The sequence below is a fragment of the Engraulis encrasicolus genome, chromosome 18 (genome assembly GCF_034702125.1).
Source record: "Engraulis encrasicolus isolate BLACKSEA-1 chromosome 18, IST_EnEncr_1.0, whole genome shotgun sequence".
Taxonomy (NCBI): Eukaryota; Metazoa; Chordata; class Actinopteri; order Clupeiformes; family Engraulidae; genus Engraulis; species Engraulis encrasicolus.
Genome location: NC_085874.1, coordinates 47,422,692 through 47,447,691, shown reverse-complemented (window position 1 = coordinate 47,447,691; position 25,000 = coordinate 47,422,692). Strand labels below are relative to the sequence as shown.

General features: G+C 44.5%; 1 protein-coding gene across 1 annotated transcript in view; it reads left to right on the top strand.

The window, feature by feature from the left end:
* ezrb (ezrin b) overlaps nucleotides 1-25,000 on the top strand; it is a 94,646-nt gene that overhangs the window by 15,732 nt on the left and 53,914 nt on the right. Inside the window, exon 3 of the mRNA XM_063223762.1 lies at nucleotides 16,765-16,848. Within this exon, the coding sequence (XP_063079832.1) occupies nucleotides 16,765-16,848 (84 nt within the window). The remainder of the gene's footprint in view (nucleotides 1-16,764; nucleotides 16,849-25,000) is intronic.

Below are 25,000 nucleotides of genomic sequence, written 5' to 3'. Positions count from 1 at the left end.
TCCTCCCTTCACGTAAGCCCTGGGAAGTGCCGAGCCGAGCCGTACACATCCCTGCTTTTCGCAACGATCCGGGGAGAATTGATCTACGCGATAACCCAATAACGTACATTGCGCAGCGCGTAGATCAAATCTCCCCGATCATTGTGAAAAGCAGGGATGTGTGGCTCGTCTCGACCGGACCGGACCGGCTTTTCAATAGTTGAAGTTTCTCCTGAAGAGCATCCAGCTCCTGTATGCGACCTCTTGAATACACTCGGCTTAAGAATTTATGGAATGTTTGTTTATTCGCACATCCCATCTCCAAAGCTGTTACTACACTCACTTACACTTACTGGACTGTGTTCATCTGTAAAGACTGTGCATCTTGTAGGGAAGCTGAAATGTCAGTATACTTTGTATAATGTCAATGTCAAAGGCGTTCTGTTCTATTCTATTTCTATTTTACTAATATGTAACTCATTGGTGTTCTACAGACATATCCAAATCGACCAGTGAAGCGCCAGCACAGCCTCAACTGGCGCAATACCCAAGGACTCAACAAGGCGACAGGAACAGGAGCTTCAAGGGTGAATGGTATGCTGTTCACCCTTGGTTAGAGTACTCTGTGTGTGAAGATTCTGCTTTTTGTTATGCATGTAGGCATTTCAGCTTGCCTGGTCATGTTGAGTCTACATTCACTGCAGGCTTAGGGTTCAGAAATTGGAAAAAGGCTACTTATACAGATGGTGGGTTTGCTGCACACAGTAGATCTGAGCATCACAAGGATGCAATGTTAGCATGGAAGGAATTTCAACTAGCGGAAAAAAAATCAGGGATCTGTTATGGAGCAACTAAATCAAAATTACAACAAAATTGTGGAAGAGAACAGGGGGTACATTAAAACCCTAGCTGAAGTGGTTTTGCATTGTGCAACTCAAAACATTGCTTTGCGAGGTCACCGGGAGTCAATGGATCTTAGTAGGAAAGGGAACTTTTTGGGAACGTTAGATATCATTGCAAGGCATGATGAAAAAGTTGGGAAGAAAATGAATGGTCCTAGGAATGCGAAGTACACAAGCCCTGACATTCAAAATGAAATTCTATCATGTTTGGCCGAGATGGTTTCGCATTTCCATCATAAAAGAAGTCAAGGAAAGTGGTGCTTTCAGCATACTTGTGGATGAAACGAAAGACAAAAAGAAAATGGAGCAGATGTCTTTTGTTCTCCGCTATTACTACAATGGTGAAATCCATGAGAGCTTTTTGGAGTTTGAGGTAGCGGAGGCCTTAGATGCAGAGAGCCTCAGCCTGAAGATTATTCGCCTCTTGCAACGGTAATGGGCTGGATTACAAAAACAATCTAGTTGGACAGGCGTACGACGGGGCGGCTGTAATGAGCGGGAAAAAGAGTGGTGTGCAGGCAAGAATTAAAGAGGTTGCCAATGTGGCATTCTACGTTCACTGTTCTGCACATTGTCTCAATTTGGTTCTAGTTGACACTGTGAAGGGGCTGCCAGAAGCTGACTGTTTTTTTTCCCTGTTACAGCAGCTTTATACTTATATGTCGGGCTCGGCTGTGCACTCAAAATGGTTAAATGTCCAAAAGGAGATGTACTCTGGAGATGCCCCAAGAGAGCTACAAGCATTAAGTGACACCCGGTGGGCCTCCAGGTACAATGCCTGCCGTAATCTCTGGGACAGGTTGCCAGCCGTTGTGAAGGTACTTGAGGATCTAGCTGAGGAAAAACAGTGGTGAAAGGTCAATAGGTGCCAGGGGCCTTTTGCCTCAGATAAATTTACAGTTCATTGTATTTCTTGCTATATTTAAGAAAACTGTTGGGAGATGCCAAAATGCTATCGAATCTGCTCCAGTCCTCCTCTCTGGATTTAGCTAAAGCGGTAGACCTTGTGGAGACACTAATCGATACATTTCAGTCTTATAAGACAGAGCAGGTGTTTGGAGATTTGTGGGACACTGTGCTGGAACTCGCAAAGCAATGTGACATCAGTATAGATGCTGCTCCAAAGCGCAAAAGAAAGCTTAGTGCACAGCTACAAGGTTATCATGTTTTATCTACTGTGGGAAGCCATGACATGGGGAATGACAAAGACTACTACTACAGGACAGCAATTTTTAATCTGGTTTTGGATAGGATGCTCAGTGAGCTAAGAAGCAGATTTTCCAGGCAAAACTGCGAAATCATGCGTGGAATACAGGCTTTAAATCCTAATAGTACAAGTTTCTGCGATAAAAATACCCTTTTTGCATTTGCTAAAATGTATGGATGCCACCTTGTTGATCTGGAGCATGAACTCCACCAGGTTAAAAGACTTTTAGACCGTAAGGTGAAACAAGGGATGCAGACACCGCATACAATTGTAGATCTGACAGCTTTTATCGAACCTTACCAAGAGGTTTTTTGATGTTTTTGCAAGGCTTTGCAAAATTGCACTGGCCTTGCCCGTCAGCACAGCTGCATGTGAACGCAGCTTTTCTTGTTTAAAGCTTGTGAAGACACACCTGAGAACTACCATGGGAGAGGGAAGGCTCAGTGATCTTGGGGTGTTGAGCATTGAACACAGGAGGGCAGCATCTTTAAACTTAGATGAGTTTGTCGACAGATTTGCTGCCAATCATAAAAAACCGTAGGATACAACTTCTGTAATAGTAATGTTGAGTAGTGAGGTTCTGGCAAATGTTTTGTTGTTATGGGCCACTGTCTCTTGTTTTGTTTTGATTCCAATGTAACATGTATTGTAACCAGTTGTAACAAACCAGTTGTTATGGGCCACTGTCTTTTGTTTTGTTTTGATTCCAATGTAAACATGTATTGTAACCAGTTGTAACAAACCACGCTGCCATGAAATACAAATATATTTCAAAATAAATACAAATATATATTTGGACATTTGTTTTGTGTCTTCTCTGTGGTGGTCAGTGTTCATAATAATAATAATAATAATAATAATAATAATAATAATAATAATAATAATAATAATAATAATGATAATGGTGGTGATGATGATTTGAATTTTAGTTTAAATTGGATATGGTCCACTTTTTAATCTGGGTCAGTGTAGGTGCTATTACAAATTGGTTTAATTTCAGCAATAATATTATCCAAGGAGTAATAAACATTATTCATATCTATTTCTGAACTTAAACTAATACTTAAAGTTATGGAACAAGGGGCTGACAACAGCAAAATGGAAGGAGGATGAATCGGGTGGTATCTTCAATCCTCAATTCAGTTTTTTTCTGGGTTATTTTCGGTCTGTGGCTCCCCCTACAGTTATTTTTACTATATAGCACGAGCTGTCGACTTTGACAGCGCTACGAAAACGTCATAATATTCGTGCACCGTCATTGGGTAGATTGGCTGGCGCATGACGATGACGTGCATGCTCAAACGTGTGTTCAACATCGATAACAACAGTTAGCTGTAAATGCAGCGAGTTGCAGTAACTCCAGTAAAATATATCATTGTGTGTATTGAATCGCCAAATAAGATATTGTGTCGCTTAAAGCGCCGTTTAGTCAACTCACGGCGGATGAAGGGGGTGGGGAAATAGATAGGACGGGAACTCTGGATGTTTGGATTTCACTGTTTTGGTAGACATAGGCCTACAGGGAAATGGAATTCCACTGCAAAAAATGCGAAGAAAATCAGGGAAAATTGTTATGATGAAAGACTGTTGATGGCGATAGAAGAGAGTCTTTTTGCTGGGACTGAAGCACAAGCTATCCGGCAGAGTATTTGAAGTCATCTCGATGAAAGATTGGATTAGGAGGAATGGATTTTTATCTTCAAACCTATATTCAAGTGCTTCAAACGTATCCGGGGATTTGGTGAGTGACTGCTATTCTATCTACTTTCATGCGACTCAATCTGGTGTGGGCTATATATATAAATATATATTTCATTACCAAATACAGTTTAACTCCCCTTTTTAGCGACAGGCGAAGTACAATACTGCAACTGTTTGCAAATCGTGTGATAAAGCCAGTGTGTTGAGATTCTGCTGGTTAGCCAGCAAACCAAACTTGACTTGACTTGAATTTTCATTTCAAAGTTCCGCATGGCTGTTGAAAAACTTACCGAACTAAACAAATCCAGACATGAATTAGCTGTCGACACTTAAAACAGGACCAAAGCAACGCCGACATGTCAAGGAATTAATTCGCTATCTTGGCTGTATTTTAGTAAACACCGGTCGTGGAGTCAAATTGTTAGACATTGTGAAACATAAACAATAACCTCTAACTCCAGAATTGTCGGGACTGCTTTATTGGAAAACTTTGCCGTCTGATTAATCCCAAATTTGTGTTGATATCAGAGCCTCAGAGGATATGATAAATTATGTTGAAACTGTTTCGTTGCACTCTCATTTGGGTTCTGTTGACAACAAATGACAGTAGCTGTCCTTGGTGCTGACGCGTTGTGACCGCTGCGTCTTCAGTCAAACAATTCCGTCCTGTTTTGTTCTTCGTGAGATTTCGCATTCATTTTTCCATAGGGAGACAATAAAGGAGATACTTGGTGAATTGAGTAAAATGTTTAACTATGAGATAATAAGAAACTTTTACAATAGTTTATTCAAGCCAAGACAAATGTTTTTTTTTGTATTACAAGTTGTCTGAAAGTTGATGGGTTTAAATATGCAAATTTAACACATTTTATCCTATTCATTTAGTATCTCCTATAATGTCATCTGATGGAAAAATGAATGGGAAATCTCAAACTTTGACCTTGAAAAAAAACATGTTCCACTGAATATCATTTTGTAGATATTTCATACATAATGCAAGGGGGTTTAAGGGTCACTTAAAAGTAGGAACCATTACTATTGCAATTCATCCAACGTTTTGGCCTTTTTACAGCTAGACTGACCGGCCTATTGTCACTCAAGCCTGACTCTAGTCTAAGCCACAAAGTCAAAAGTCAACACCTCACCTCAGGTGACAAACTGTGGCTGCTGGCTATTGCTTTTGTGTTTTTAAGTGTTAGGCCTACATGTCCTATTGAAGGGTCCAAGTACTTGGTTCATCGTCGTTTTTGGCGATTGGGTGTGCCCCCCCAATTAAAAGACTGGCCCAAGATGGCCCCCCAAGAATTTTTCTTCTGGCTACGCCCCTGAACATAATGTACCACATCTTCTTTCATTGACATTTGTTTTTTAAAGGAAAATAACAGTTTTGTAGGTTTTTAACCAATGTTACGAAAAAACAAGGCGTCACGTCTCCCACCCATATTTTTGCGTAGCCTACATGACTATAGTTGTACTAATAGACTAGGCTGAAAACTAGGCTAGACTAGACTTGAAGCTCCTGGAGGGAGGGGGGCATTAACATGCAGCGCAAGGAGACCACAGGAGACCACAGGAGAGGAGAGGAGAGGGGAGGAGAGGAGAGGAGAGGAGGAGGAGGAGGAGAGGAGGGTAGAGGAGAGGAGAGGAAAGGGGAGGAGAGGAGAGGAGAGGAGAGGAGAGGAGAGGAGAGCAGGGGAGAGGAGAGCAGGGGAGAGGAGAGCAGGGGAGAGGAGAGGAGAGAGACAGAGGAGAGGAGAGAGACAGAGGAGAGGAGAGGAGAGGAGAGGAGAGGAGAGGAGAGGAGAGGAGAGGCCCACACTGAATGGGAACCTTTGTTTAGTGCACCAAATGTCTCTCTCTCTCTCTCTGTCTCTCTGTCTCTCTCTCTCTCTCTCTCTCTCTCTCTCTCTCTCTCTCTCTCTCTCTCTCTCTCTCTCTCTGTCTCCCTTTCCCTTTCCTTTTCTCCTTTTTGTTTTTTCCGTCCCTGCTCAGCTGTGGGAGGTGGGAACTCGTGTGCTTTTCCCACAGACTAAACTGGCACTAACCTCAGTCCCCCGTCTCTCCCTTACAACCAAATGTGCAACACACACCACACTCTGCCTCAATGACACCACACACACACACACACACACACACACACACACCACACCACACTCACTCTGCCTCAATGACACACACCCACACGTAGGTGCACAATTTCTCTCACACAAGTATGCACACACACACACACACCTTCCCTCTCCTTCAGATGTCCTTCATGTTGCCACTCCCACCCCTCCCCACCTCCAACCAGTGTACTGTCTTCCTCTCCTCTTCCCTTCCTCCGCCCACCATGCTGGTTGCAGCCCTGTAGCAACCCAATGTGAGTAGGCTACCGGATGTGAGTGCCCGGATATCCAGGCGTGTATTTACGACAATTTAACCTCAGCTACTTCATTTCGGTCGTGTATTTACGACAATTTAACCTCAGCTACTTGATTTCGGTCGTGTATTTACGACAGTTTAACCTCTGCTACTTGATTTCGGTCCGATTTGAGTCTGACTGAAGATGGAAGGGGCATAGATGCCGTGTGTACAATAGGTGCCCACAGCACGTCGCCGATTCAGCGACACCAGAGAGGTCTGTGACCAATAAAAGAAAAAAAAAAGAATGTGGGTGTGAAAATTAAACTGTCTCAACAGGGAATCCATCAAAAGATAACAGCGTTACTTTCTCGCCAGCATTCTTTTGTTTTTATTCGACTCACATCGGGTAGCTGTGGTACCGCAAAGCATTCCTGATGGTGGAAATGAATGCAAATGCATGCAAATACTCGGGCGGATATCCGGGCACTCAAATCCGGCAGCCTACTCACATTGGGTTGCTACAAGCCCGAAGTTATTTCTCACACAAGCCCTCAGCTGTGTCTTATCCCTTACCCCCTTCTCACTCACCACAACACCCCCTCCCCCCTATCCTTACACAGACCCTGAGCTGTGTCCTATCCACAGAGGCCGTCTGAAATCCATGAAGACTAGCAGTACACGAGAACCCTGAGGGGTGGATAGATATGACATGGGGCCCCATTTGGTATAGCAGGGGCCAGCGCAACGCAGCGCAGAGCAGAGCAGCGCAATGCAACGCAACACAACACAACACAGATAATGCATTTCAAAGCAAGTGAGCAGGCCACTACACCACAGCCCTTTCTGGTGTGGCTCAGCTGTACCCATGTGAGCCCCCCTACCCCCCCAGTACAGCTGTGTTCTGGACAGTGCAACCCCTACCCCCCCAGTACAGCTGTGTTCTGTGATGAGTGGTGTCTGAGCCCCCCAGTACAGCTGTGTTCTGGTGAGTGCCCCCCCCCCCCAGTACAGCTGTGTTCTGTGATGAGTGCACCCCCCCCAGTACAGCTGTGTTCTGTGATGAGTGGTGTCTGAGCGCCCCCCCCCCCCCCCCCCCCCCCCAGTACAGCTGTGTTCTGTCATGAGTGGTGTCTGAGCACCCCCCCCCCCCCAGTATAGCACAGCTGTGTTCTGTCATGAGTGGTGTCTGAGCCTTTCCTGGTGTAAGTAACAGGCTACTGGCACACTGCCCTTTCACGCGTCTCCGCAGGCGGGGTTTAGTCAAAAGATGCTTGCACGCGGTTGGAGCAACCTCATATGAATGACATGACACTTCGACCACTCACGTTGAAGCTTTGTGACGTAGGACGTGTCGTCACGTAAGCGCCGTCAGGTCGGGAACCAAAACAGAACAACGTCCTTTAGAAAATCAACTTGAGGTATTTTGGATAACACCGCTGAAATTGCTGCTTCCATCCCGACGCATGATAACTCCTCGCACGCCGCCATTACTGTTGTGATTCAGGGAGGGGGCGGGCACAGCCGAACTACGCTGGGGGAGGGTGTTGCGTTCGATAAACGTCATACCCACTGAAATCCCTCCCTACGATCCTGATTCGTCGAGCTGCCCCGTTTATTTCGTAAACGGAGGAGGAGAGCGAATCACAGGTGCACCAGAAGGTTTGTGTAGCCCAGCCCCCTGGGCGTCAACACATAGCTTCTGGTTCACCAGGAAAGTCTGAGCCCCCAGTACAGCTGTGTTCTGTGATGAGTGCACCACCCCGACCCCCCCCCCCCCCAGTACAGCTGTGTTCTGTGATGAGTGGTGTCTGAGCCCCCCAGTACAGCTGTGTTCTGTGATGAGTGCACCCCCCCCCCCATCCCCTAACAGCTGTACCCATGTTTTTTTCAGGAGTTGAGAGCACTCTCAAAAATCTGAAAAAACACACACACACACACACACTTAGCTGTCATCCCCTCTGTGCCCCCTTTGATCGCACTGCTCACCACTCTCATACACACACACTCTCTTTTTCGCTCGCCTTCTTTCTCTCTCTGTTTTTCTCTCGCCTTCTTTCTCTCTCTGTTTTTCTCTTCCCTTCCCGCCCTCTCTCTCGTCTAGGGCTGTAACGATATTGTATCGAACCGAGAAATCGTGATGCAAAGACTCACGAGTCACGATACTGTATCGTGATAGGAGGCAGTATCGCGATGCACCCTTTCAAAGTTTTGACACCCATCAGTCCAAAAAAACTACCACATGATGTGAAGTGATGGTGCTTCCAAGCTTCAAATCATCATCATTATTATATTGAAACTTTTTAAAATTGTATGTAGCCTCTTGTAACCTACTCTACCTACAACTTGTCATAGTTTTATTCATAATTTTATTTTATAACATTGGCAAATGTGAAATCGTGGGGTGTATCGAACCGTAGGTCAAAAATCGTGATACGAACCGAATCGTGAGTTGAGTGTATCGTTACAGCCCTCTCTCTCATCTTCCCCTGTGTCCACACTCCGCCCCCTGTCCTGTTGCTCAGCTCTGCTCTCCTCAATTCTCTCCTCTCCTCTTCTCTCCTCTCCTCTTCTCTCCTCTCCTCAATTCTCTCCTCTCCTCTCCTCTCCTCTCCTCTCCTCTTCTCTCCTCTCCTCAATTCTCTCCTCTCCTCTCCTCTCCTCACCTCAATTCTCTCCTCTCCTCTCCTCAATTCTCTCCTCTCCTCTCCTCTCCTCTCCTCTCCTCTCCTCTCCTCTCCCTGTCCTCTCACAATGAACTCGGATGAAAGACACCTGGCATGTTGACACACTCTCAGTATCACACACACACACACACGTACACGCACACACACACACACGCATACACAGTGATGCATACGTGTCCGCCCAGCTACCCACGCACTCTGATGTTTGCCCGCACACACATACACACACACATACATGCACAGTGACCCCCCCCACACACACACACACATGCATCCCCCTTTCCTCCCCCTCTGGCCCTGTGTGCTTGTGTCCAGCCCCTAGCAGCTGCCCCCCACCTTTCACTGCTCACCAATTACAGCAGTCAACACAGAAGGCCTTGACACACACGCACACACACACACACGCACACACTTGCGTAATTTAATAAAACACACACACACACACACACACACACACACACACACACACACACACACACACACACACACACACACACACACACACACACACACACAGACTGCCTTTTTCCTTCATAAAGCTCAACAACACCCCCCCCCCAACCACACACACACACACACACACACACACACACACACACACACACACACACACACACACACACACACACACACACACACGCAAACACAGCATAGGCTATACAGTACTCTTGTTTGCCTGCCTCCTGATAGGCTTGTTCTGGATATGTGCTTTAGAGATATGTTAACAATGTCACTGTTGGTGTTCGCAGTGCTGACAAAAGTTAAGTGTGAATGAAAATCGATAGCCATTTTCTATAGCGCTGTTTCACCAGAGTGGCCTTGTAACCTGGATATATTCTCTATATTCCTCAATGGCAATGCAGAGCTCAAACAGAAGCTATATCTCAAAAATAAATGCTTTTCAATAGATGATTTTCAACCCTGTGTGCTTCCATCGTTAACTAAAGTCCCACTCTTGCTGAACCCGAACCATGAGCTTAACTCTGTTTTTTTTATTGTTCAGCTGAATGTCATGGCAACGTCACTCACAGCTACTGTGCGCTGATAATGGGACTTTTATCTAATCTGAACGGTGATTAGGCTCCAGAGGAATGAGGCCCATCCCCTCATAAGTAATCTGATTCGGTCCTTGCCCATTTGAAAAAAAAGAAGCTCCTTTCTGTGATAAATAATGACCAGCTATGATATCTAAGTGGTGTCAACAGTGATCGATCCGGCGAGCCAATCCAATGTGGGGGATGGACGATCCAGAATCAATCCGGCAATTTTTTTCAGTTTCAATAACTTCCATGGATATTTCGGGAGCAAATGAATGTTACATTAAATAAAAGAACTTCAAAACATTGCAAGACTGATACAGACTGATACAGACTTATACCGAAAACAGCCAATAAATTGTTGCGCAGTATCTGACTACTTGTATTGCCTCATCATGACTGATTAAACATTTGCTTTGCTTTCAGTAGAAATGTAATGCATTGCAATGCATTGTAGAATTGAATCGGATCGGATCGCATAGAATCGAATCGAATCGCTACCTCCCGAATCGTAATCGAATCGGATCGTGATGGCAGTGTCGATCCACACCACTAATTCGGTCCTTGCCCATTTGAAAAAAAGCTCCTTTCTGTGATCAATAATGACCAGCTATGATATCTAAGTGCATTTAGGATGTCATGGGCTCACAGACGAGTGTCATGTTTGTCGCCCGAGCCCCTCTCATGGCCGAGTGAAAACAATGCTGCTGCGAAGGTCGTACTGTTCAGGAAAAAGGCCCATGATGATTGTTTTGTTGTGTTGGATTACGTCACATACAGTAAACAACCAACAGCCCTCTGCCACCCCCTTCTCCTCTCCTCTCCTCTCCTCTCCACTCCTCTTCCTCCTCTCCTCTCCTCCTCTCTCTAATCCCTCCCCTGCTCCTCTCCTCTCCTCCCTCTTCCTCACCCTCCATCCATTCCTCTCCATTCCTCTCCATTCCTCTCCTCTCATTTCTCTTCTCTTCTCCTCTCCTTTCTCCTCTCCTCCCATCCCCTCCCCTCTACCTATCCTCTCCTCTCACCCCCTCTCCTCTCCTCGCTCTTCCCTCTTCGCTCTTCTCTTCTTGTCTTCTCTTCTCTTCTCTTCTTGTCTTCTCTTCTTGCCTTCTCTTCTTGTCTTCTCTTTTCTTCTCTTCTCTTCTCTTCTCTTCTCTTCTCTTCTCATCTCATCTCCTCTCCTCTCCTCTCCTCTCCTCTCCTCTCCTCCACCCTATTATCCCTCCCTTCCTCCCCCTCCTCTCCTCTCCTCGCTCCTCCTTTCCTCTCCTCTCCCTCCTCTCCTCTCCTCGCCCCTCCTCTCCTCTCCTCTCCTCTCCTCTCCTCTCCTCTCCTCTCCTCTCCTCTCCTCTCCTCTCCTCGCCCCTCCTCTCCTCTCCTCTCCTCTCCTCTCCTCTCCTCTCTTCTCTCTTCTCCGCTCCTCCACCCTATAATCCCTCCCTTCCTCACCCTCCTCCACCCCTTCCTGCCTGTGAGCAACTCTCCATGCTGTCAATCATTAACAGGTAGCCAGAGGGCAGTTGTCCATTTCTGTCTGTATCTCTCTTTGTTCGACTCTCTCTCTCTCTCTCTCTCTCTCTCTCTCTCTCTCTCTCTCTCTCTCTCTCTCTCTCCTCTCTCTCTCTCTCTCTCCCTCCCTCTCTCTCTCTCTCTCTCTCTCTCTCTCTCTCTCTCTCTCTCTCTCTCTCTGTGTTACTGGGAAATCCATTGTCTTCAACCTCCTTGTTGTGTACTGCATGTACAGTGCCCATCTTCAAACACAATACTATACAGTACATACACACATACACTACACACACACACACACCCCTGACTGACCTTCGGGGCCTTTGCAGCCCCCACCCTCAACACGAACGCATGCACACACACACACACACACACACACACACACACACACACACACACACACACACTCCCTTCGTGCCCCTGCGGTCAGCAGCTTTTTGTGAAGTCTGAGCCGTCTGTGTCCCACAACACAATAGCCAGTTCAAATCAAACTGCAAATATTGATTTCTTCTCTCTCTCTCTCTCTCTCTCCCTTTCCCTTTCCCTTTCTTTCGTTCTTTTTGTCTTGTTCTTTTCATTCTTTGTTTGTTTTCCCGGCACTCCTGCTGTGTAAACATCATTTTTGTGTCTGAGGTTTTCTTTTCAAACCTTCTGTAACAAAAAGAGTGAGAAATGTCCCTGCCTGACTCTGGTAGCTTTCCTGATCGTGTTTGAAGTGAACGTTTCCATTCTAGAGGGCCTGGGGCCTGTACTAAGGTTCAGGAGTAAATCAGGTTAAGTTAAGAGGAAGATCATCTAATAGTTAAGAAAATGAAGACTCTAGGGTATTCTATTTTGATGATTTATCTCTGTACTTAACCTGGATTAATCTGGAAAATGAGGACTCCAGGCTCTTCTATTAGATGATTTACCTTTTAAGTTAACCTGGTTTGCACGGGTGAGGCATACATGCTATTTCGTTGTGTGCAGTGAGCACTTGTGTGCTGTGGAGTGCTGTGTCACAAAGACAATGTGAGTTCAGTGTTTCCCACAGAAATTTTGGAAACTATGGGGGCAGCCGGGGTTTATTTTGTCCGGGGGGGTGGGGTGTTGTCTTCTCACACGGGCCTTTTTTTTGGGGGGGGGGTGTATTCTTGCAGCGTAAATGCAAAACGGCAAAACAATGACTACAGTATGACATTGGCGCATGGAGAAACTGTAGGCCTTGGCCTATATTTCAGCCATTTATATTTTGAGAAATAAGGCTACATAAGATTTTACCCATGACATGTATAATATAATAGTAGTACATTGTCATTGTCAAAAAATGCAGTACAGTGAATAATTTCTGTTTACAACACAGTTTCATTCGTCCCTCATGCAGGGGTCTGGGAAACAATAATAAAACAAAATAGGAGCAGAGATAAGAATTTAAGAGCACTGTGAAATTGTTAACGCATAGACAAAAAGGGTCTTAGAGGGTAGGCTATGCCTTTTCCCCCACACATATCTGTAGGCGTACACATTCTACATGAGGGGTGCTGGTCACAGGGCCAGTTTTTTCCAAATTCCTCCCATTAAAAGGGCTGAACAACATATTACACATTCATGTCTATATTCACATTCATTACACATTAATTTCTATATGCAGCCCGATGTCTCCTCTGCTGTGTCAATGAAGGTCTGTCACCAAACTCATTACAACTGTAAAACAAAGCCTAGGGAGTGTTAGTAAACTCATCCCAACTGTCCCTTCTCTGAAGGTTTTTTATATTGCTCCCAAACCCAAGTAAACTACAACAACTTGACTAGGCTTTTGATCCCTGTCTTTCAAGCACTTGTGGTTCTCTCTATAGCAGGGGTGCCCAACCTTTTTTTAACCAAGATCTACTTTTGAAGTTGATGGTCTGCCGTGATCTACCAAGTCAAATTCAAGGATGTCAGTATGAAAATTTAAGACCACCATTTATTAATCACCATTATTATGAACAAAATGTTTTCAGTAGGCTACTATGGCCGTATCTTTTCAGTGTGTTTTTAAAGTGTGTTGAATAGCCTATCTTTACAAAGCAATGCAGCACTGATAGTATGCAGAGATAATTTCAGTCATACACAAGTCATAAACAACTGAAACAATTTCAAAATGATAAACATTTGGTATATAAAAGGCACATAGGCCCTATTTCTAAAATATGCTGAAGCATTATCATGCCTTCAGACTGGGGTAAAATGAGCCACTTTTTACATTTTTCATCACAGCTAAGCGATGAAGGCGTATTTGGTTAAATTTTTTACATCATACCAAATTTCAAAGTGTCCTGATACTATTAGAGCAAAAACTAATTGATAAACTGTCATGGTTAAAATGATATTGCCTTTTAAAAATATTTTTTCAGGTGGCTCATCTTACCCCATGCATGGGGTAAGGTGAGCCACTGCTTGGGGTAAATTGAGCCCAGGCAAAAATCTCAGTTAAACAACTTTTATTTGTTATAACAAATGTAACTAATGAATCTATGAAATAAAACAACTAATGCAACAGAACTATGCCAAAAAATACATATTGTGGGCCCTTACAGCTTTGTTTGAATACAATGGCGAACAATGCAGAGTGCAATGTAGAAAAAAAGTTAATATTATTGTTTGAATTGGCTTAAACATGCATAAAGCCATTAATCTCAACTCACCTGGGTATGATATGAAAGAAATTATCTGATTATGCTGAAATATCATAACATGTTTTTCAACCATTATAAATCCCATTAGGATAAGCGGCTCATCTTACCCCATCTCAAAAGGCTCACCTTACCCCATGCCAAAATTATGTAAATAAATGCTCATAAAATTATCATAAAAGTGCAAAAAGACTTAAAATATCACTCATATAGTAGCTTATTACGTAACATTTCAGACATGATGAGACCAGAAATTGTTCTATTTTTGTTTTCTCTAAATCATCCATGTTTTGAATATACATGGAATTCACTTAAAGAGCAAAAAAACACATTTTCACAAATATCTCTCTTGCCAAATTTGGTACATGCTTCACTTTTTCACAGGTGTTAGAAAAGGATTTCCACCACCTTAGAATGTGGTGACATGTTAAAATGTATTCACCTTTTTCGAGAAAAAGGGGGTGGCTCACTTTACCCCGTGGCTCACTTTACCCCAGTCTCCCCTATAGGCTACAAATTAAAAAGGGCTCAGAAATTCACCATTTGTTATGGGTAAATATAGGAGAGAGAGAGAGAGAGAGAGAGAGAGAGAGAGAGAGAGAGAGAGAGAGAGAGAGAGGAGAGAGAGAGAGAAGAGAGAGAGAGAGAGAGAGAGAGAGAGAGAGAGAGAGAGAGAGAGACAGAGAGAGAGAGAGAGAGAGAGAGAGAGAGAGAGAGAGAGAGAGAGAGAGAGAGAGAGAGAGAGAAATGAGAGAACTCATTGGATTGGTTAACACCCCTGTTAAGTGTGACTTCTTCTATGAAGGTTTTTTTTTCCAGCTCTCTGGGACAGTAGCACAGCAAAGGCTTTCTATTGTGAGTTTGGCCAATCGTTTTGTCCACAACTGAAGCAAGAAACAGCACAAATTGAAGTGAATTCCATACATGTCAACAACTAACATTTCCCTTACACGCGGCACGCGATGTAAACGCAGTTAGCGATGATGCATGCGACTAGCGATTTGGACGAAGATCCTCGCATATCGGCGTGTCATAACGCATCGTTGCGCACATGTTCTGTTACTCACCCGATGTTACACGTGTGCACACATGAATCAACTGTAATACCCTTACGGTCACTTCCTAATGCTTTCCCCTCATTCTGTGTTACCGTGGGACCGTGGTTTTAACAAAAACGGATATCGTTTAAAAAAAAAAATTTTTTTTTTTTTTTTTTTTTTTTTTTACATTTTCGTAAACTATGGCGCCAAATTTAAACTATGGCGGGCCGCCATAGTTTCCTCAATGTATGGGAAACACTGGAGTTCGAGTTTCCCAGGTGGGCTTTCACAATTGTGATGAATAATCGTGATTCAAATTTTGATGATGATCATGATTCTTTTTTTTGTCCGTGGCCGTGTAGCCCTACTCCTCAGTGTGTCGGGTTTTGTCTTTGTCTGTAGTTTGTGTCTGGGATATTGTAAGTATACTAGGGCTGCACAATTAATCGAAAATAATCGAAAATCGTGATAAATTAGTGAAATCGAAGTCAAAATTTTGTGCGTCCTTGAAGCCAGAACATACTGACAGGCTGGTGTTTCTGGCCAGAAATCTCTCCACCTAAGTTTCATGCTATTGCCTTTACATAATTATTACAATTCATTTTATTTTGCTCATCCCGTATATAGTTCATTCTTGGTTATATTTCATCTTGTTATAATTTTCAAAAAAATCTGCAAAAAATCAATAATCGTGATTAATAATCGTGATTATGATTTTGACGAAAATAATCGTGATTATGATTTTTTTCCATTATCGTGCAGCCCTATTGTATATCTTGAATTGTTCACGTCACATCTATACTACACACCCCTCAGTGTGTTGGTATCTAGACATCCTATACACACTCCATGAATCGAACCCTGGTTCAATTAAGTCCTGTGGTATACTTGCCAACCGTTGCCAAGTCCAAGCATGCTCCATTGAATATCTCTTCCTGTTCAACAATACCACGGGCAGTCATGGGTGAGCGGTTAGGGCGTCAGACTTGCATCCCAGAGGTTGCCGGTTCGACTCCCGACCCTCCAGGTTGGTGGGGGGAGTAATCAACCAGTGCTCTCCCCCATCCTCCTCCATGACTGAGGTACCCTGAGCATGGTACCGTCCCCCCGCACTGCTCCCCATGGGGCGCCACTGAGGGCTGCCCCCTTGCACGGGTGAGGCATAAATGCAATTTCGTTGTGTCCAGTGTGCAGTGTTCACTTGTGTGCTGTGGAGTGCTGTGTCACAATGACAATGGGAGTTGGAGTTTCCCAATGGGCTTTCACTTTTCAAGCTTTCATTTCTTTCAAGCTTTCACCATTTATTCTCTTCTAGTTACACATTTGTGATCAGTCTCCTTTTTTAATGCCGTTTTATCAGGAGCACCTATTCATGTGGAGGGGTGGGTTGCATATAAAAGTACATTTTTATTTCCACTATTGCAGCGTTTACATGGATGACTCACCTCCTGTTCAATAGAAACTCCAGGTCAGGTAGTCTATTGTTCTGTATCTCTTGAAACTGACCAAAGGCGTTTTCTCTGCCTCTCTCTCTCTATGTCCCTGTCTCTGTCTCTCTCTCTCTCTCTCTCTCTCTCTCTCTCTCTCTGTCTCTCTCTGTCTCTCTCTGTCTCTCTCTGTCTCTCTCTCTGTCTCTCTCTCTGTCTCTCTCTCTGTCTCTCTCTCTCTCTCTCCCTCTCTTTCTCTCTCTCTCTCTCTCTGTCTCCAGGTCAATGTTCGCGTCACCTCTATGGATGCAGAGCTGGAGTTTGCCGTCCAGCCCAGCACTACAGGCAAACAGCTGTTCGACCAGGTCAGTAGCAGTTAACTGCACTACTACTACTACCACACACACACACACACGCACACACACACACACACACACACACACACACACACACACACACACACACACACACACACACACACACACCATATGCGTAGGCCAGGCCCAGTACCCATTTCCTGCCAAACAATAGAGGATGATGTAGTTAATAACACTGGCAAATGTTTCTATCACAGTCAGTTACACTTCAGTGTATATAATAGAGGCTCTGCATTTAAGTGTTAAGATGTGTTAGTAGATATCACTTACAGTCTGTGCCTTATGGGTCTAGACCAGTGATTCTCAAAGTGTGGTCCGGGGACCACTGGTGGTCCGCTACAGGACTCAGGTGGTCCGCGAGGGGATTTCTACTTTTCCCAGATAAGCTAGCAGTAGGCTATAGTTGTACCATTATTACAAAGCCAAACATAGTGGTCATATTTTCACCACAATAAGAATAAGAATCATATTTCACCACAATAAGAATAAGAATCATATTTTCACCACAATAAGTGTCAAATTAGTCCTCTTCAACTGTCAATTCAGTTGACATGTGGTCCCTGAACATTTTTGAGGGGACAAAATGGTTCTCGGTCTGAAAAAGTTTGAGAACCACTGGTCTAGACCTGCACGACAGGCAATCCAAAACAATGCCCAAGTGAGAACCACGGCGCTAGACTGTAGCTAAAACTAGAACTTCCTGAATATTTGTATAATATTCTGAGAATAACATTAGTGCCGGTCAGTGCCTGATGAAGATGATGATGATGATGCATCCTTTACCATAAGTGTGTGTGCGTGTGCGTGTGCGTGTGCGTGTGCGTGTGTCATAACGTCACACACTCTTGATGGTCAAGGGAGAGGCAGGCCACAACTCTGCTCTTATCACTTCCTCTGAAAACACATTTGTTTGTCCAGACCTCGGCTCACCCATTGAATGACACACACACTCTCTCACACACACACACACACACACACACACACACACACACACACACACACACACACACACACACACACACACACACACCTTTCCTCTGTCTGTATTACACACACACACACACACACACACACACACACACACACACACACACACACACACACACACACACACACACACACGGTACACTTACGCAAAGACACAATGCACACACACAAATATTCAAACACACTTAAATGCAAGCACGCCCCAAAAGGAATGCCAGTGCTGTGAGTGTGTAAAGTCGCCATGAGGCACTGGCATTCCAGGTGACACTATCAGGTGTGGTGGCTGTAATCAGTACACACACACACACACACACACACACACACACACACACACACACACACACACACACACACACACACACACACACACACACACACACACACACACACACACAGAGTTTGCTGATGGATAGCCTTTTGAACCAATATTTGGGCTTGTGCCGAGGAAATATGTCAAGTATCTGTACACACATGCAAACCATTAGCAGTTTGTTGTTTGCAAAATGGAGAAACATCCCATTACCATTCACTAGACAGACAGACACACACACACACACACACACACACAGACACACACACACCAGAAACTCGATCAAACCGTAGGAATGCGAGTTTGACACGCGGAGGGCAGATTGATGAGATGACGTGAAGGATCATTTGAGATGAGGTCACTGTACAGGTAGATGCCTCCATGAGATTAGGATCAGAGGTCAGAGATCACAATCAACAGTTTGTTCACGGCCATGCAAATCCCCCTTGAAATGGGTGAAGGGTCACCAGAGTAGCCTAGTCATCGTGCCAGACCAGATGTATTGTAGTAGGCTGTGTAGACAACAGGTGGGCAAACTCAGGCCCGCGGCCCGCCACATGTGGCCCGCAGAGCCATTTCATCAGGCCCGCAGAGCCTTTCCCAAGAAAGTGACACTTACTAAAAGTTGATTATCACCAAAGATTCTTAAAATGACAGCTGTGGATTTGAGATTAGTCAAGGATATGTTAGTCATCTAAATACATTCTATTGCAATGAAAAATCCAACAAGATGTGTATGTGTGGCCTATGTCATTTGTTATTATTGACATTCAAGTTACCTGTGACATCTGGACCTTCGGTCAATACTCTGACCTCGGCCCTGCCGTGGCCCTCTCACTTCCTGTTGCATCCCATACTGTCCTATCAAAATAAAGGCCAAAAATACCCCTAGAAATATATAGTAAAAAACACTCTTAACTCAATGTGGCCCTTGAGATAAATAATTGCCCACCCCAGCTCCAAAGGGGCATTTAGATCTCTGAGCTATTAAAAAAAGGGGGAGGGGGGGCGCTTTATTGTAGAACATAGGAAACGAGTAGGAGCTATTGTGGCGCAACATTAGTCAGTACATTCATTGATGACATTTTATGCCGGGCGAGGTGGCTTAACCCCTGTCCTAACCCCACCAAACCCAGTGTTGATAGGAAGTAACATTTGAAAAACAAGAAATGATGATAAAGTTGAAGGGACAGCACGACAAATCACTGTTAGACGTCAGACGGGCCCTGACACTGTTTGAGTTTTATTGCTTTTCTCTCCTCCCAACCTTCTTCTGTGTCTTAAAAACAGGAAAGGGAAATTGCTCACATCTCAGATTTTGGTTGCTGAGAGCATTGCACAGATGCTGTATGCTTATGAAGCAGAATGTGAAGAGCTCTTTTCTAAAACGCTATATCCACCATTTTTGACTTTTTGCATTTTAATACTGGAATTGACTGGTGAGAAGTCCTGTCATCCATGTGTTAATTCTTGCCATTCAAATGTTTGTCAGTTCAAATGTCAGAACATACTTTTAAACCTCTATAAAAATGCATTTTGCAATGCAATTCAATGGAACGCCCAACACAAAAATGTCAATTTCCCAACATTCTATTAAATGGATATATCTCATTTTGGAAAAGAGCTCTTCATGTACATTGCGACCGCGTAACGTAAGGTCTTTTGGAAACAGGAAAAGCAGGCCACAGGTAGAGTAGGACATGTGAACGTTGTTGTTTTTTTTTTTCTCCTCAGTGCCCTTCACCAACTTCCTGCCAAACTAGTTTGTGAGTTAGGCATGTGAGCTGAAGGGATGTTAATCTCACATTTGAGAACAGCAGATGAGCCTCAGGGGCACACGTATACAGAGAATAGCTATTATGTTATGGTGTCTGTTTTTGTGTTGTTAGTCCATTGTCCTAAATTAGGACCCCAACTTAGGGCTGCTCAATTCTGAGTAGAGTCTCTGCTCTCTCCATTTCAACCAGGTGTTTCTTCCAAGCCGGTTTGTGTGTACGTCACGCTTGTGTCCAAGCAGGTGTTTTTCGAGCCGGTTTGTGTGTACGTCACGTTTTGCGCCACAACTCTGACCCGCTTATAGGACAACCTCCTATGTGTCAGTCGCTACTACTTAATGCCGAAATCCCCTTACGTTGCATTGTATTAAATTGCATTTAGCTGATGCTTTAATCTAGTGTGACCTCCAATGCATCAGATACAGGGCGAGTACCACCGGTGCAGTGTGAGAGGGCTTACCCTTAGCCTGATTATCATCGACTTTCAAATCTCTTCGAGACTTGGTCTGACGGAGAGCATAACAATTAACGTTTCCCAAACCTGTCAAATGCCGGTTGACCCGCCTCCCTAGGTTTGTTACTTGTTGACTGGTGTCCAACAAAGTGAGTGGAGTTCCCAATTTTTCGGGAGATCAGAAACGATATTTTATTTACATTGCTCTTAGCATGACTAGAAGCAATGCAAAAGGTGTTGCGTCAACAGGAGGGCATGGCCTGGCTAACTTGCCCTGGCCAAAGGCAGCCACCAAGACAAGGTGGAGGGCAGAGAAATCCCATTACTTTCATTGTTGTTCGGAGGGTTGGCCCTGTGCGGGGGGCTAGAGGTTGCATGTTTGAGTCCTGGCCAGATGGATGAATGTTTTGAGCATGTTCAGGGGTGTCGCCTCGGGGGGGTTAAGTGTGACACACAGTCCGACTTACTAAGATATATGGTTGCGAGGGGGTCCTTTGGAGCTGCTTGTACATGCTGCTACGGCCCCACACGTACACATTCGTGTATACACACATTCCTATCTGGAGGCTGCCGCAGGGCGCCAATTTTCCGGGGGTTCATATGAGAAGGTGCATTATACACACACAAGCAAACGCGCATACACACACACACTTTCCCCTTTCACACACCAGCTCTGGAGGCTGCCGCATGGCGCCAATTGTGAACGAACGCATCTGCCAAGCATAGGCGTAGCCAGGGGTGGGCCTGGGTGGGCCTGGGCCCGCCCACTTGACATCCAAGCCCACCCCATTCACACTTGACAGTCAACTGTTGCCTCATTGAACTATAATTAATGGCATAGCACTGAGCGAGAATTAATCATTTTGTCAAAAGTCTGGTTCATCTTCTGTGATTTCTATGATTTTTCAATTTCAAAGTATCATTTTTGAGCACGATATTATAATATCTACCTATACGCTTTCGGGTTGGGCCCGTCCGATTTTTTTCTGGGCCCACCTGTTTTATTATTTCTGCCTACGCCCCTGCTGCCAAGTGGAATGGAGCCTATTGATTACCCTGTAGCCTCAATAGGCTGTTTGTTTTGATAAATGTTTCAGACTCATCATTGACCAATTTACCTATTCATTCATTCTCTGCGTTTTAGCCATAAACTGTCATAAACTGTCCTCATAAACACTCACAGACTCATAACTCCAGAATGCCTCTGTAGTTGTTTGTGTGCAGTTGTATCTTGGCCTCTGCCCCTTGTTGTTGGCAGTATCTATGGCACGGATGCATAGCGTTGTAGGCATTAAGTTTCCTTTGATACTTCCGTTTGTTTGTTTGTTTGTTTTGGCGAAAGCGTTTGCCACTTGTTAGGATAAACTGCGCTTGCTCTTTGGCTTCCTAGCGGGCCTCCTAGGCACACGACTCCCACCCACGAGCTTGACCTTTGACCCTTGACCCAGGAAGCAATCAGCTCATGGCAGGACAGGCCTCCGGAGTCCGCCATAATCGTCTGGCTTCTGTTGCCCCTGCCTGCCGTGACTCCAGTGCCCCCGCTGCGCTGTGGAGAGAGGCAGTGTTGCCAGATGTCTGATTAAATCCCGCCCAGAAAGTTCTCAAAAAACGCTAGAATGCGCTAAATTCCGCTAAATTCCGTCCAATTTCAACAAATTTCATTGATTCTATGGGCGCAAAACTGCAGGAAAAAACGCCAAATGCCCAATTTTTCCCAGTTTTACTCGCAGACAGCCATCCCAACTAGCCCAATTGGGCGGGTAAACGCCCAATCTGGCAACATTGGACGGAGGCTCTTAAGCTGTTGACCTAATTCAATTAGCCCACACGAGTCAGACGGCAGTAACACCCAAAGGGGAGTAGTTGTCAGGAAGATAAACACACACACACACACACACACACACACACACACACACACACACACACACACACACACACACACACACACACACACACACACACACACACACACACACACACAAGACCTGTTGCTCATTCACACACACACACTCTAACTCATTGCCATGAAGATGCACACACACACACACACACACACACACACACACACACACACACACACACACACACACACACACACACACACACACACACACACACACACACACACACTGTGCCTCAGTCATACTCAAAGGTGTCGCACGTTGTGTGTGTCTGCTTTTGTACATAACCACTGTCACACACTGTAGAGAGAGGGAGATTGTGTGTGTGTGTGTGTGTGTGTGTGTGTGTGTGTGTGTGTGTGGCGCGGAAAGGTTGAGTAAGTATGATGGTGAGCTCATCTAGTGAGAGCGAGCAAACTGCCTCTGCGGCAGTACCTCCTCTAACCACAGGGGGTGCTGTGAAACAGTCACATAGCCAACACACCCTCTCGCCTGGTCTCGGTAGAGTGTGTGTGTGTGTGTGTGTGTGTGTGTGTGTGTGTGTGTGTGTGTGTGTGTGTGTGTGTGTGTGTGTGTGTGTGTGTGTTCACTTGGCCTGGGCGGTGGGTGGGTGGGGAGTGGACTGGACTCTTATTCCTCACTTCAGAGATTTTTTTCCTAGAACTTGGTCTGGCCACACTGTTACACTGCTATTTTGGTGCCGTTTGCAGTGCTAAAGCTCAGTTTGCTTTTGCTAATTTGCTTTAGATAAAAACTCTGCTAACTTTTTTATGTAATGTAATGCTTTCTCTATGTGGGTCTTTTCTCTCTCTCTCTCTCTCTCTCTCTGTCTCTCTCTCTCTCTCTCTCTCTCTCTCTCTCTCTCTTTAGAGTTAAAGCATTAAAAGGAACATGGAACAATAATAAGTAAAAATGTGATTGATCCCCAGGGGAATTAGTAAGATATGATAACGATATGACTACACAGTGGCTGAGAATGTGTATCAGACTGGAGTTTAAGTGTGTGTGTGTGTGTGTGTGTGTGTGTGTGTGTGTGTGTGTGTGTGTGTGTGTGTGTGTGTGTGTGTGTGTGTGTGTGTGTGTGTGTGTGTGTGTGTGTGTGTGAGAGAAGGTGCCAGGTGCTTTTGTGGAAATCGAATCGGTCTGTGTGCGGAAAAAGAAAAGTTGGTTAGGCGTTGAGGAGAGAAGTGAAATTAAGATATGGCTTGTGTCATTGAAACCAGGCACTTCCCATTTAACAGGCTGTTAGCGTTATAGTACGCATTTTCGTTTCCCCTCTGCTCTGTATGAATGACACACACACACACACACACACACACACACACACACACACACACGCACACACACTGGAACTTCCATTAGACTGGAACATCCATTAGTCAGCTGATTCAATGATCGAAAGTGTGTGTTGTGTGTTGTGTGATGTGTGTGGGTCATTTCACGTGAAATCAGACACTTTGGGACCCGACCGACCCGGATTTCAATCATACTTGGTGTGCCTTTTCAGTAGCAAGGTAGCACCCCAGAACTGCATTGGTTTGAATCTGACACTAATATTAAGGGAGAAACAGACTAGGAAAGGTTCACATGTGAGGGTAGGACACTATACATTCAGCCTTGAATATATCAGTCAGTGTTAGTCACAAAAAGATGCCTGTGGTGTTGTTTGAAAGCTCTTTTCTGGCTCTACATAGTACACAATCACCTTGGAATACAACTACTCTCAGAATATGAATTATGATAAATTGAAAAATTAAAAATTGAATATCTAAAAAACTCATATTTCAAAATGGCCAGTTCCTTGTCCAAACGTAGCCGGCAATGTCATGAGCAGCACCTTAAATGCTGGTGTTCGGTTTGTTATTCATTTCAGAGAGAAGTTGACTCACAAATATGGCATCATACAGACCACTTACTAATAATATGGTAATACCATAGTAGCATCACATGACAAAACAAAAACAAAACAAAAATGGTCAGTGTCCATGGTCCCAGGTTTCAGAAACTAAGGCAGATGTCCATTTATACACACCAAATGATGATATGTGAATGTTTGAACATTCCTTCTCTGTGTACCTGTGCCATCTTCCCTTTACCGTACTTTAAAGAGATAATCAATGGCTACACTCTCATTTTGTACTCTACCAGTGCATTTGAAGCAGCAACTGTGTCTTTTGTAGATAATGTATAAGTACGTCCCGTTGCAGTTACAGGTTCCACTACCAGAAGCACATCCTGATGATCCATGACAGTCTATCTGGTCTGAAGGGAAAAGTGAAGGATGGAGATGGCCCATGAGGATGCAGGAAGTTCAGTTTCACCTCTCCAGTGCTCGGCATACATTCCTCAGCACATGCTAGCCACCAGTTGCCATCATATACAGCTACAACATACCCTTTGATGCTTGAAAATGTAACACATTCCTTTACTGAGCTCACTCTTTCAACTCTGCCTTCTCTGAATGCTCAAAATGGCCTAACTTCCACTGTGTCCATTGACAATGGGCAGAAGCTGTGTAGTTTTTGAGTACCTGGAATAGTTCTTGCAGATTCAAACCTTTTCAACAAGTTCTCAGCTTCATGATGGTACATATCTGTTGTGGCAAACTGGCAATGGATGTTCTTGACATTATCCTTGACAAATTCAAACAGTTGGTATGGCGTTACAATTTAATTGTCAATAGGACGTTGCAGACTTCCTGCACAATATAAGA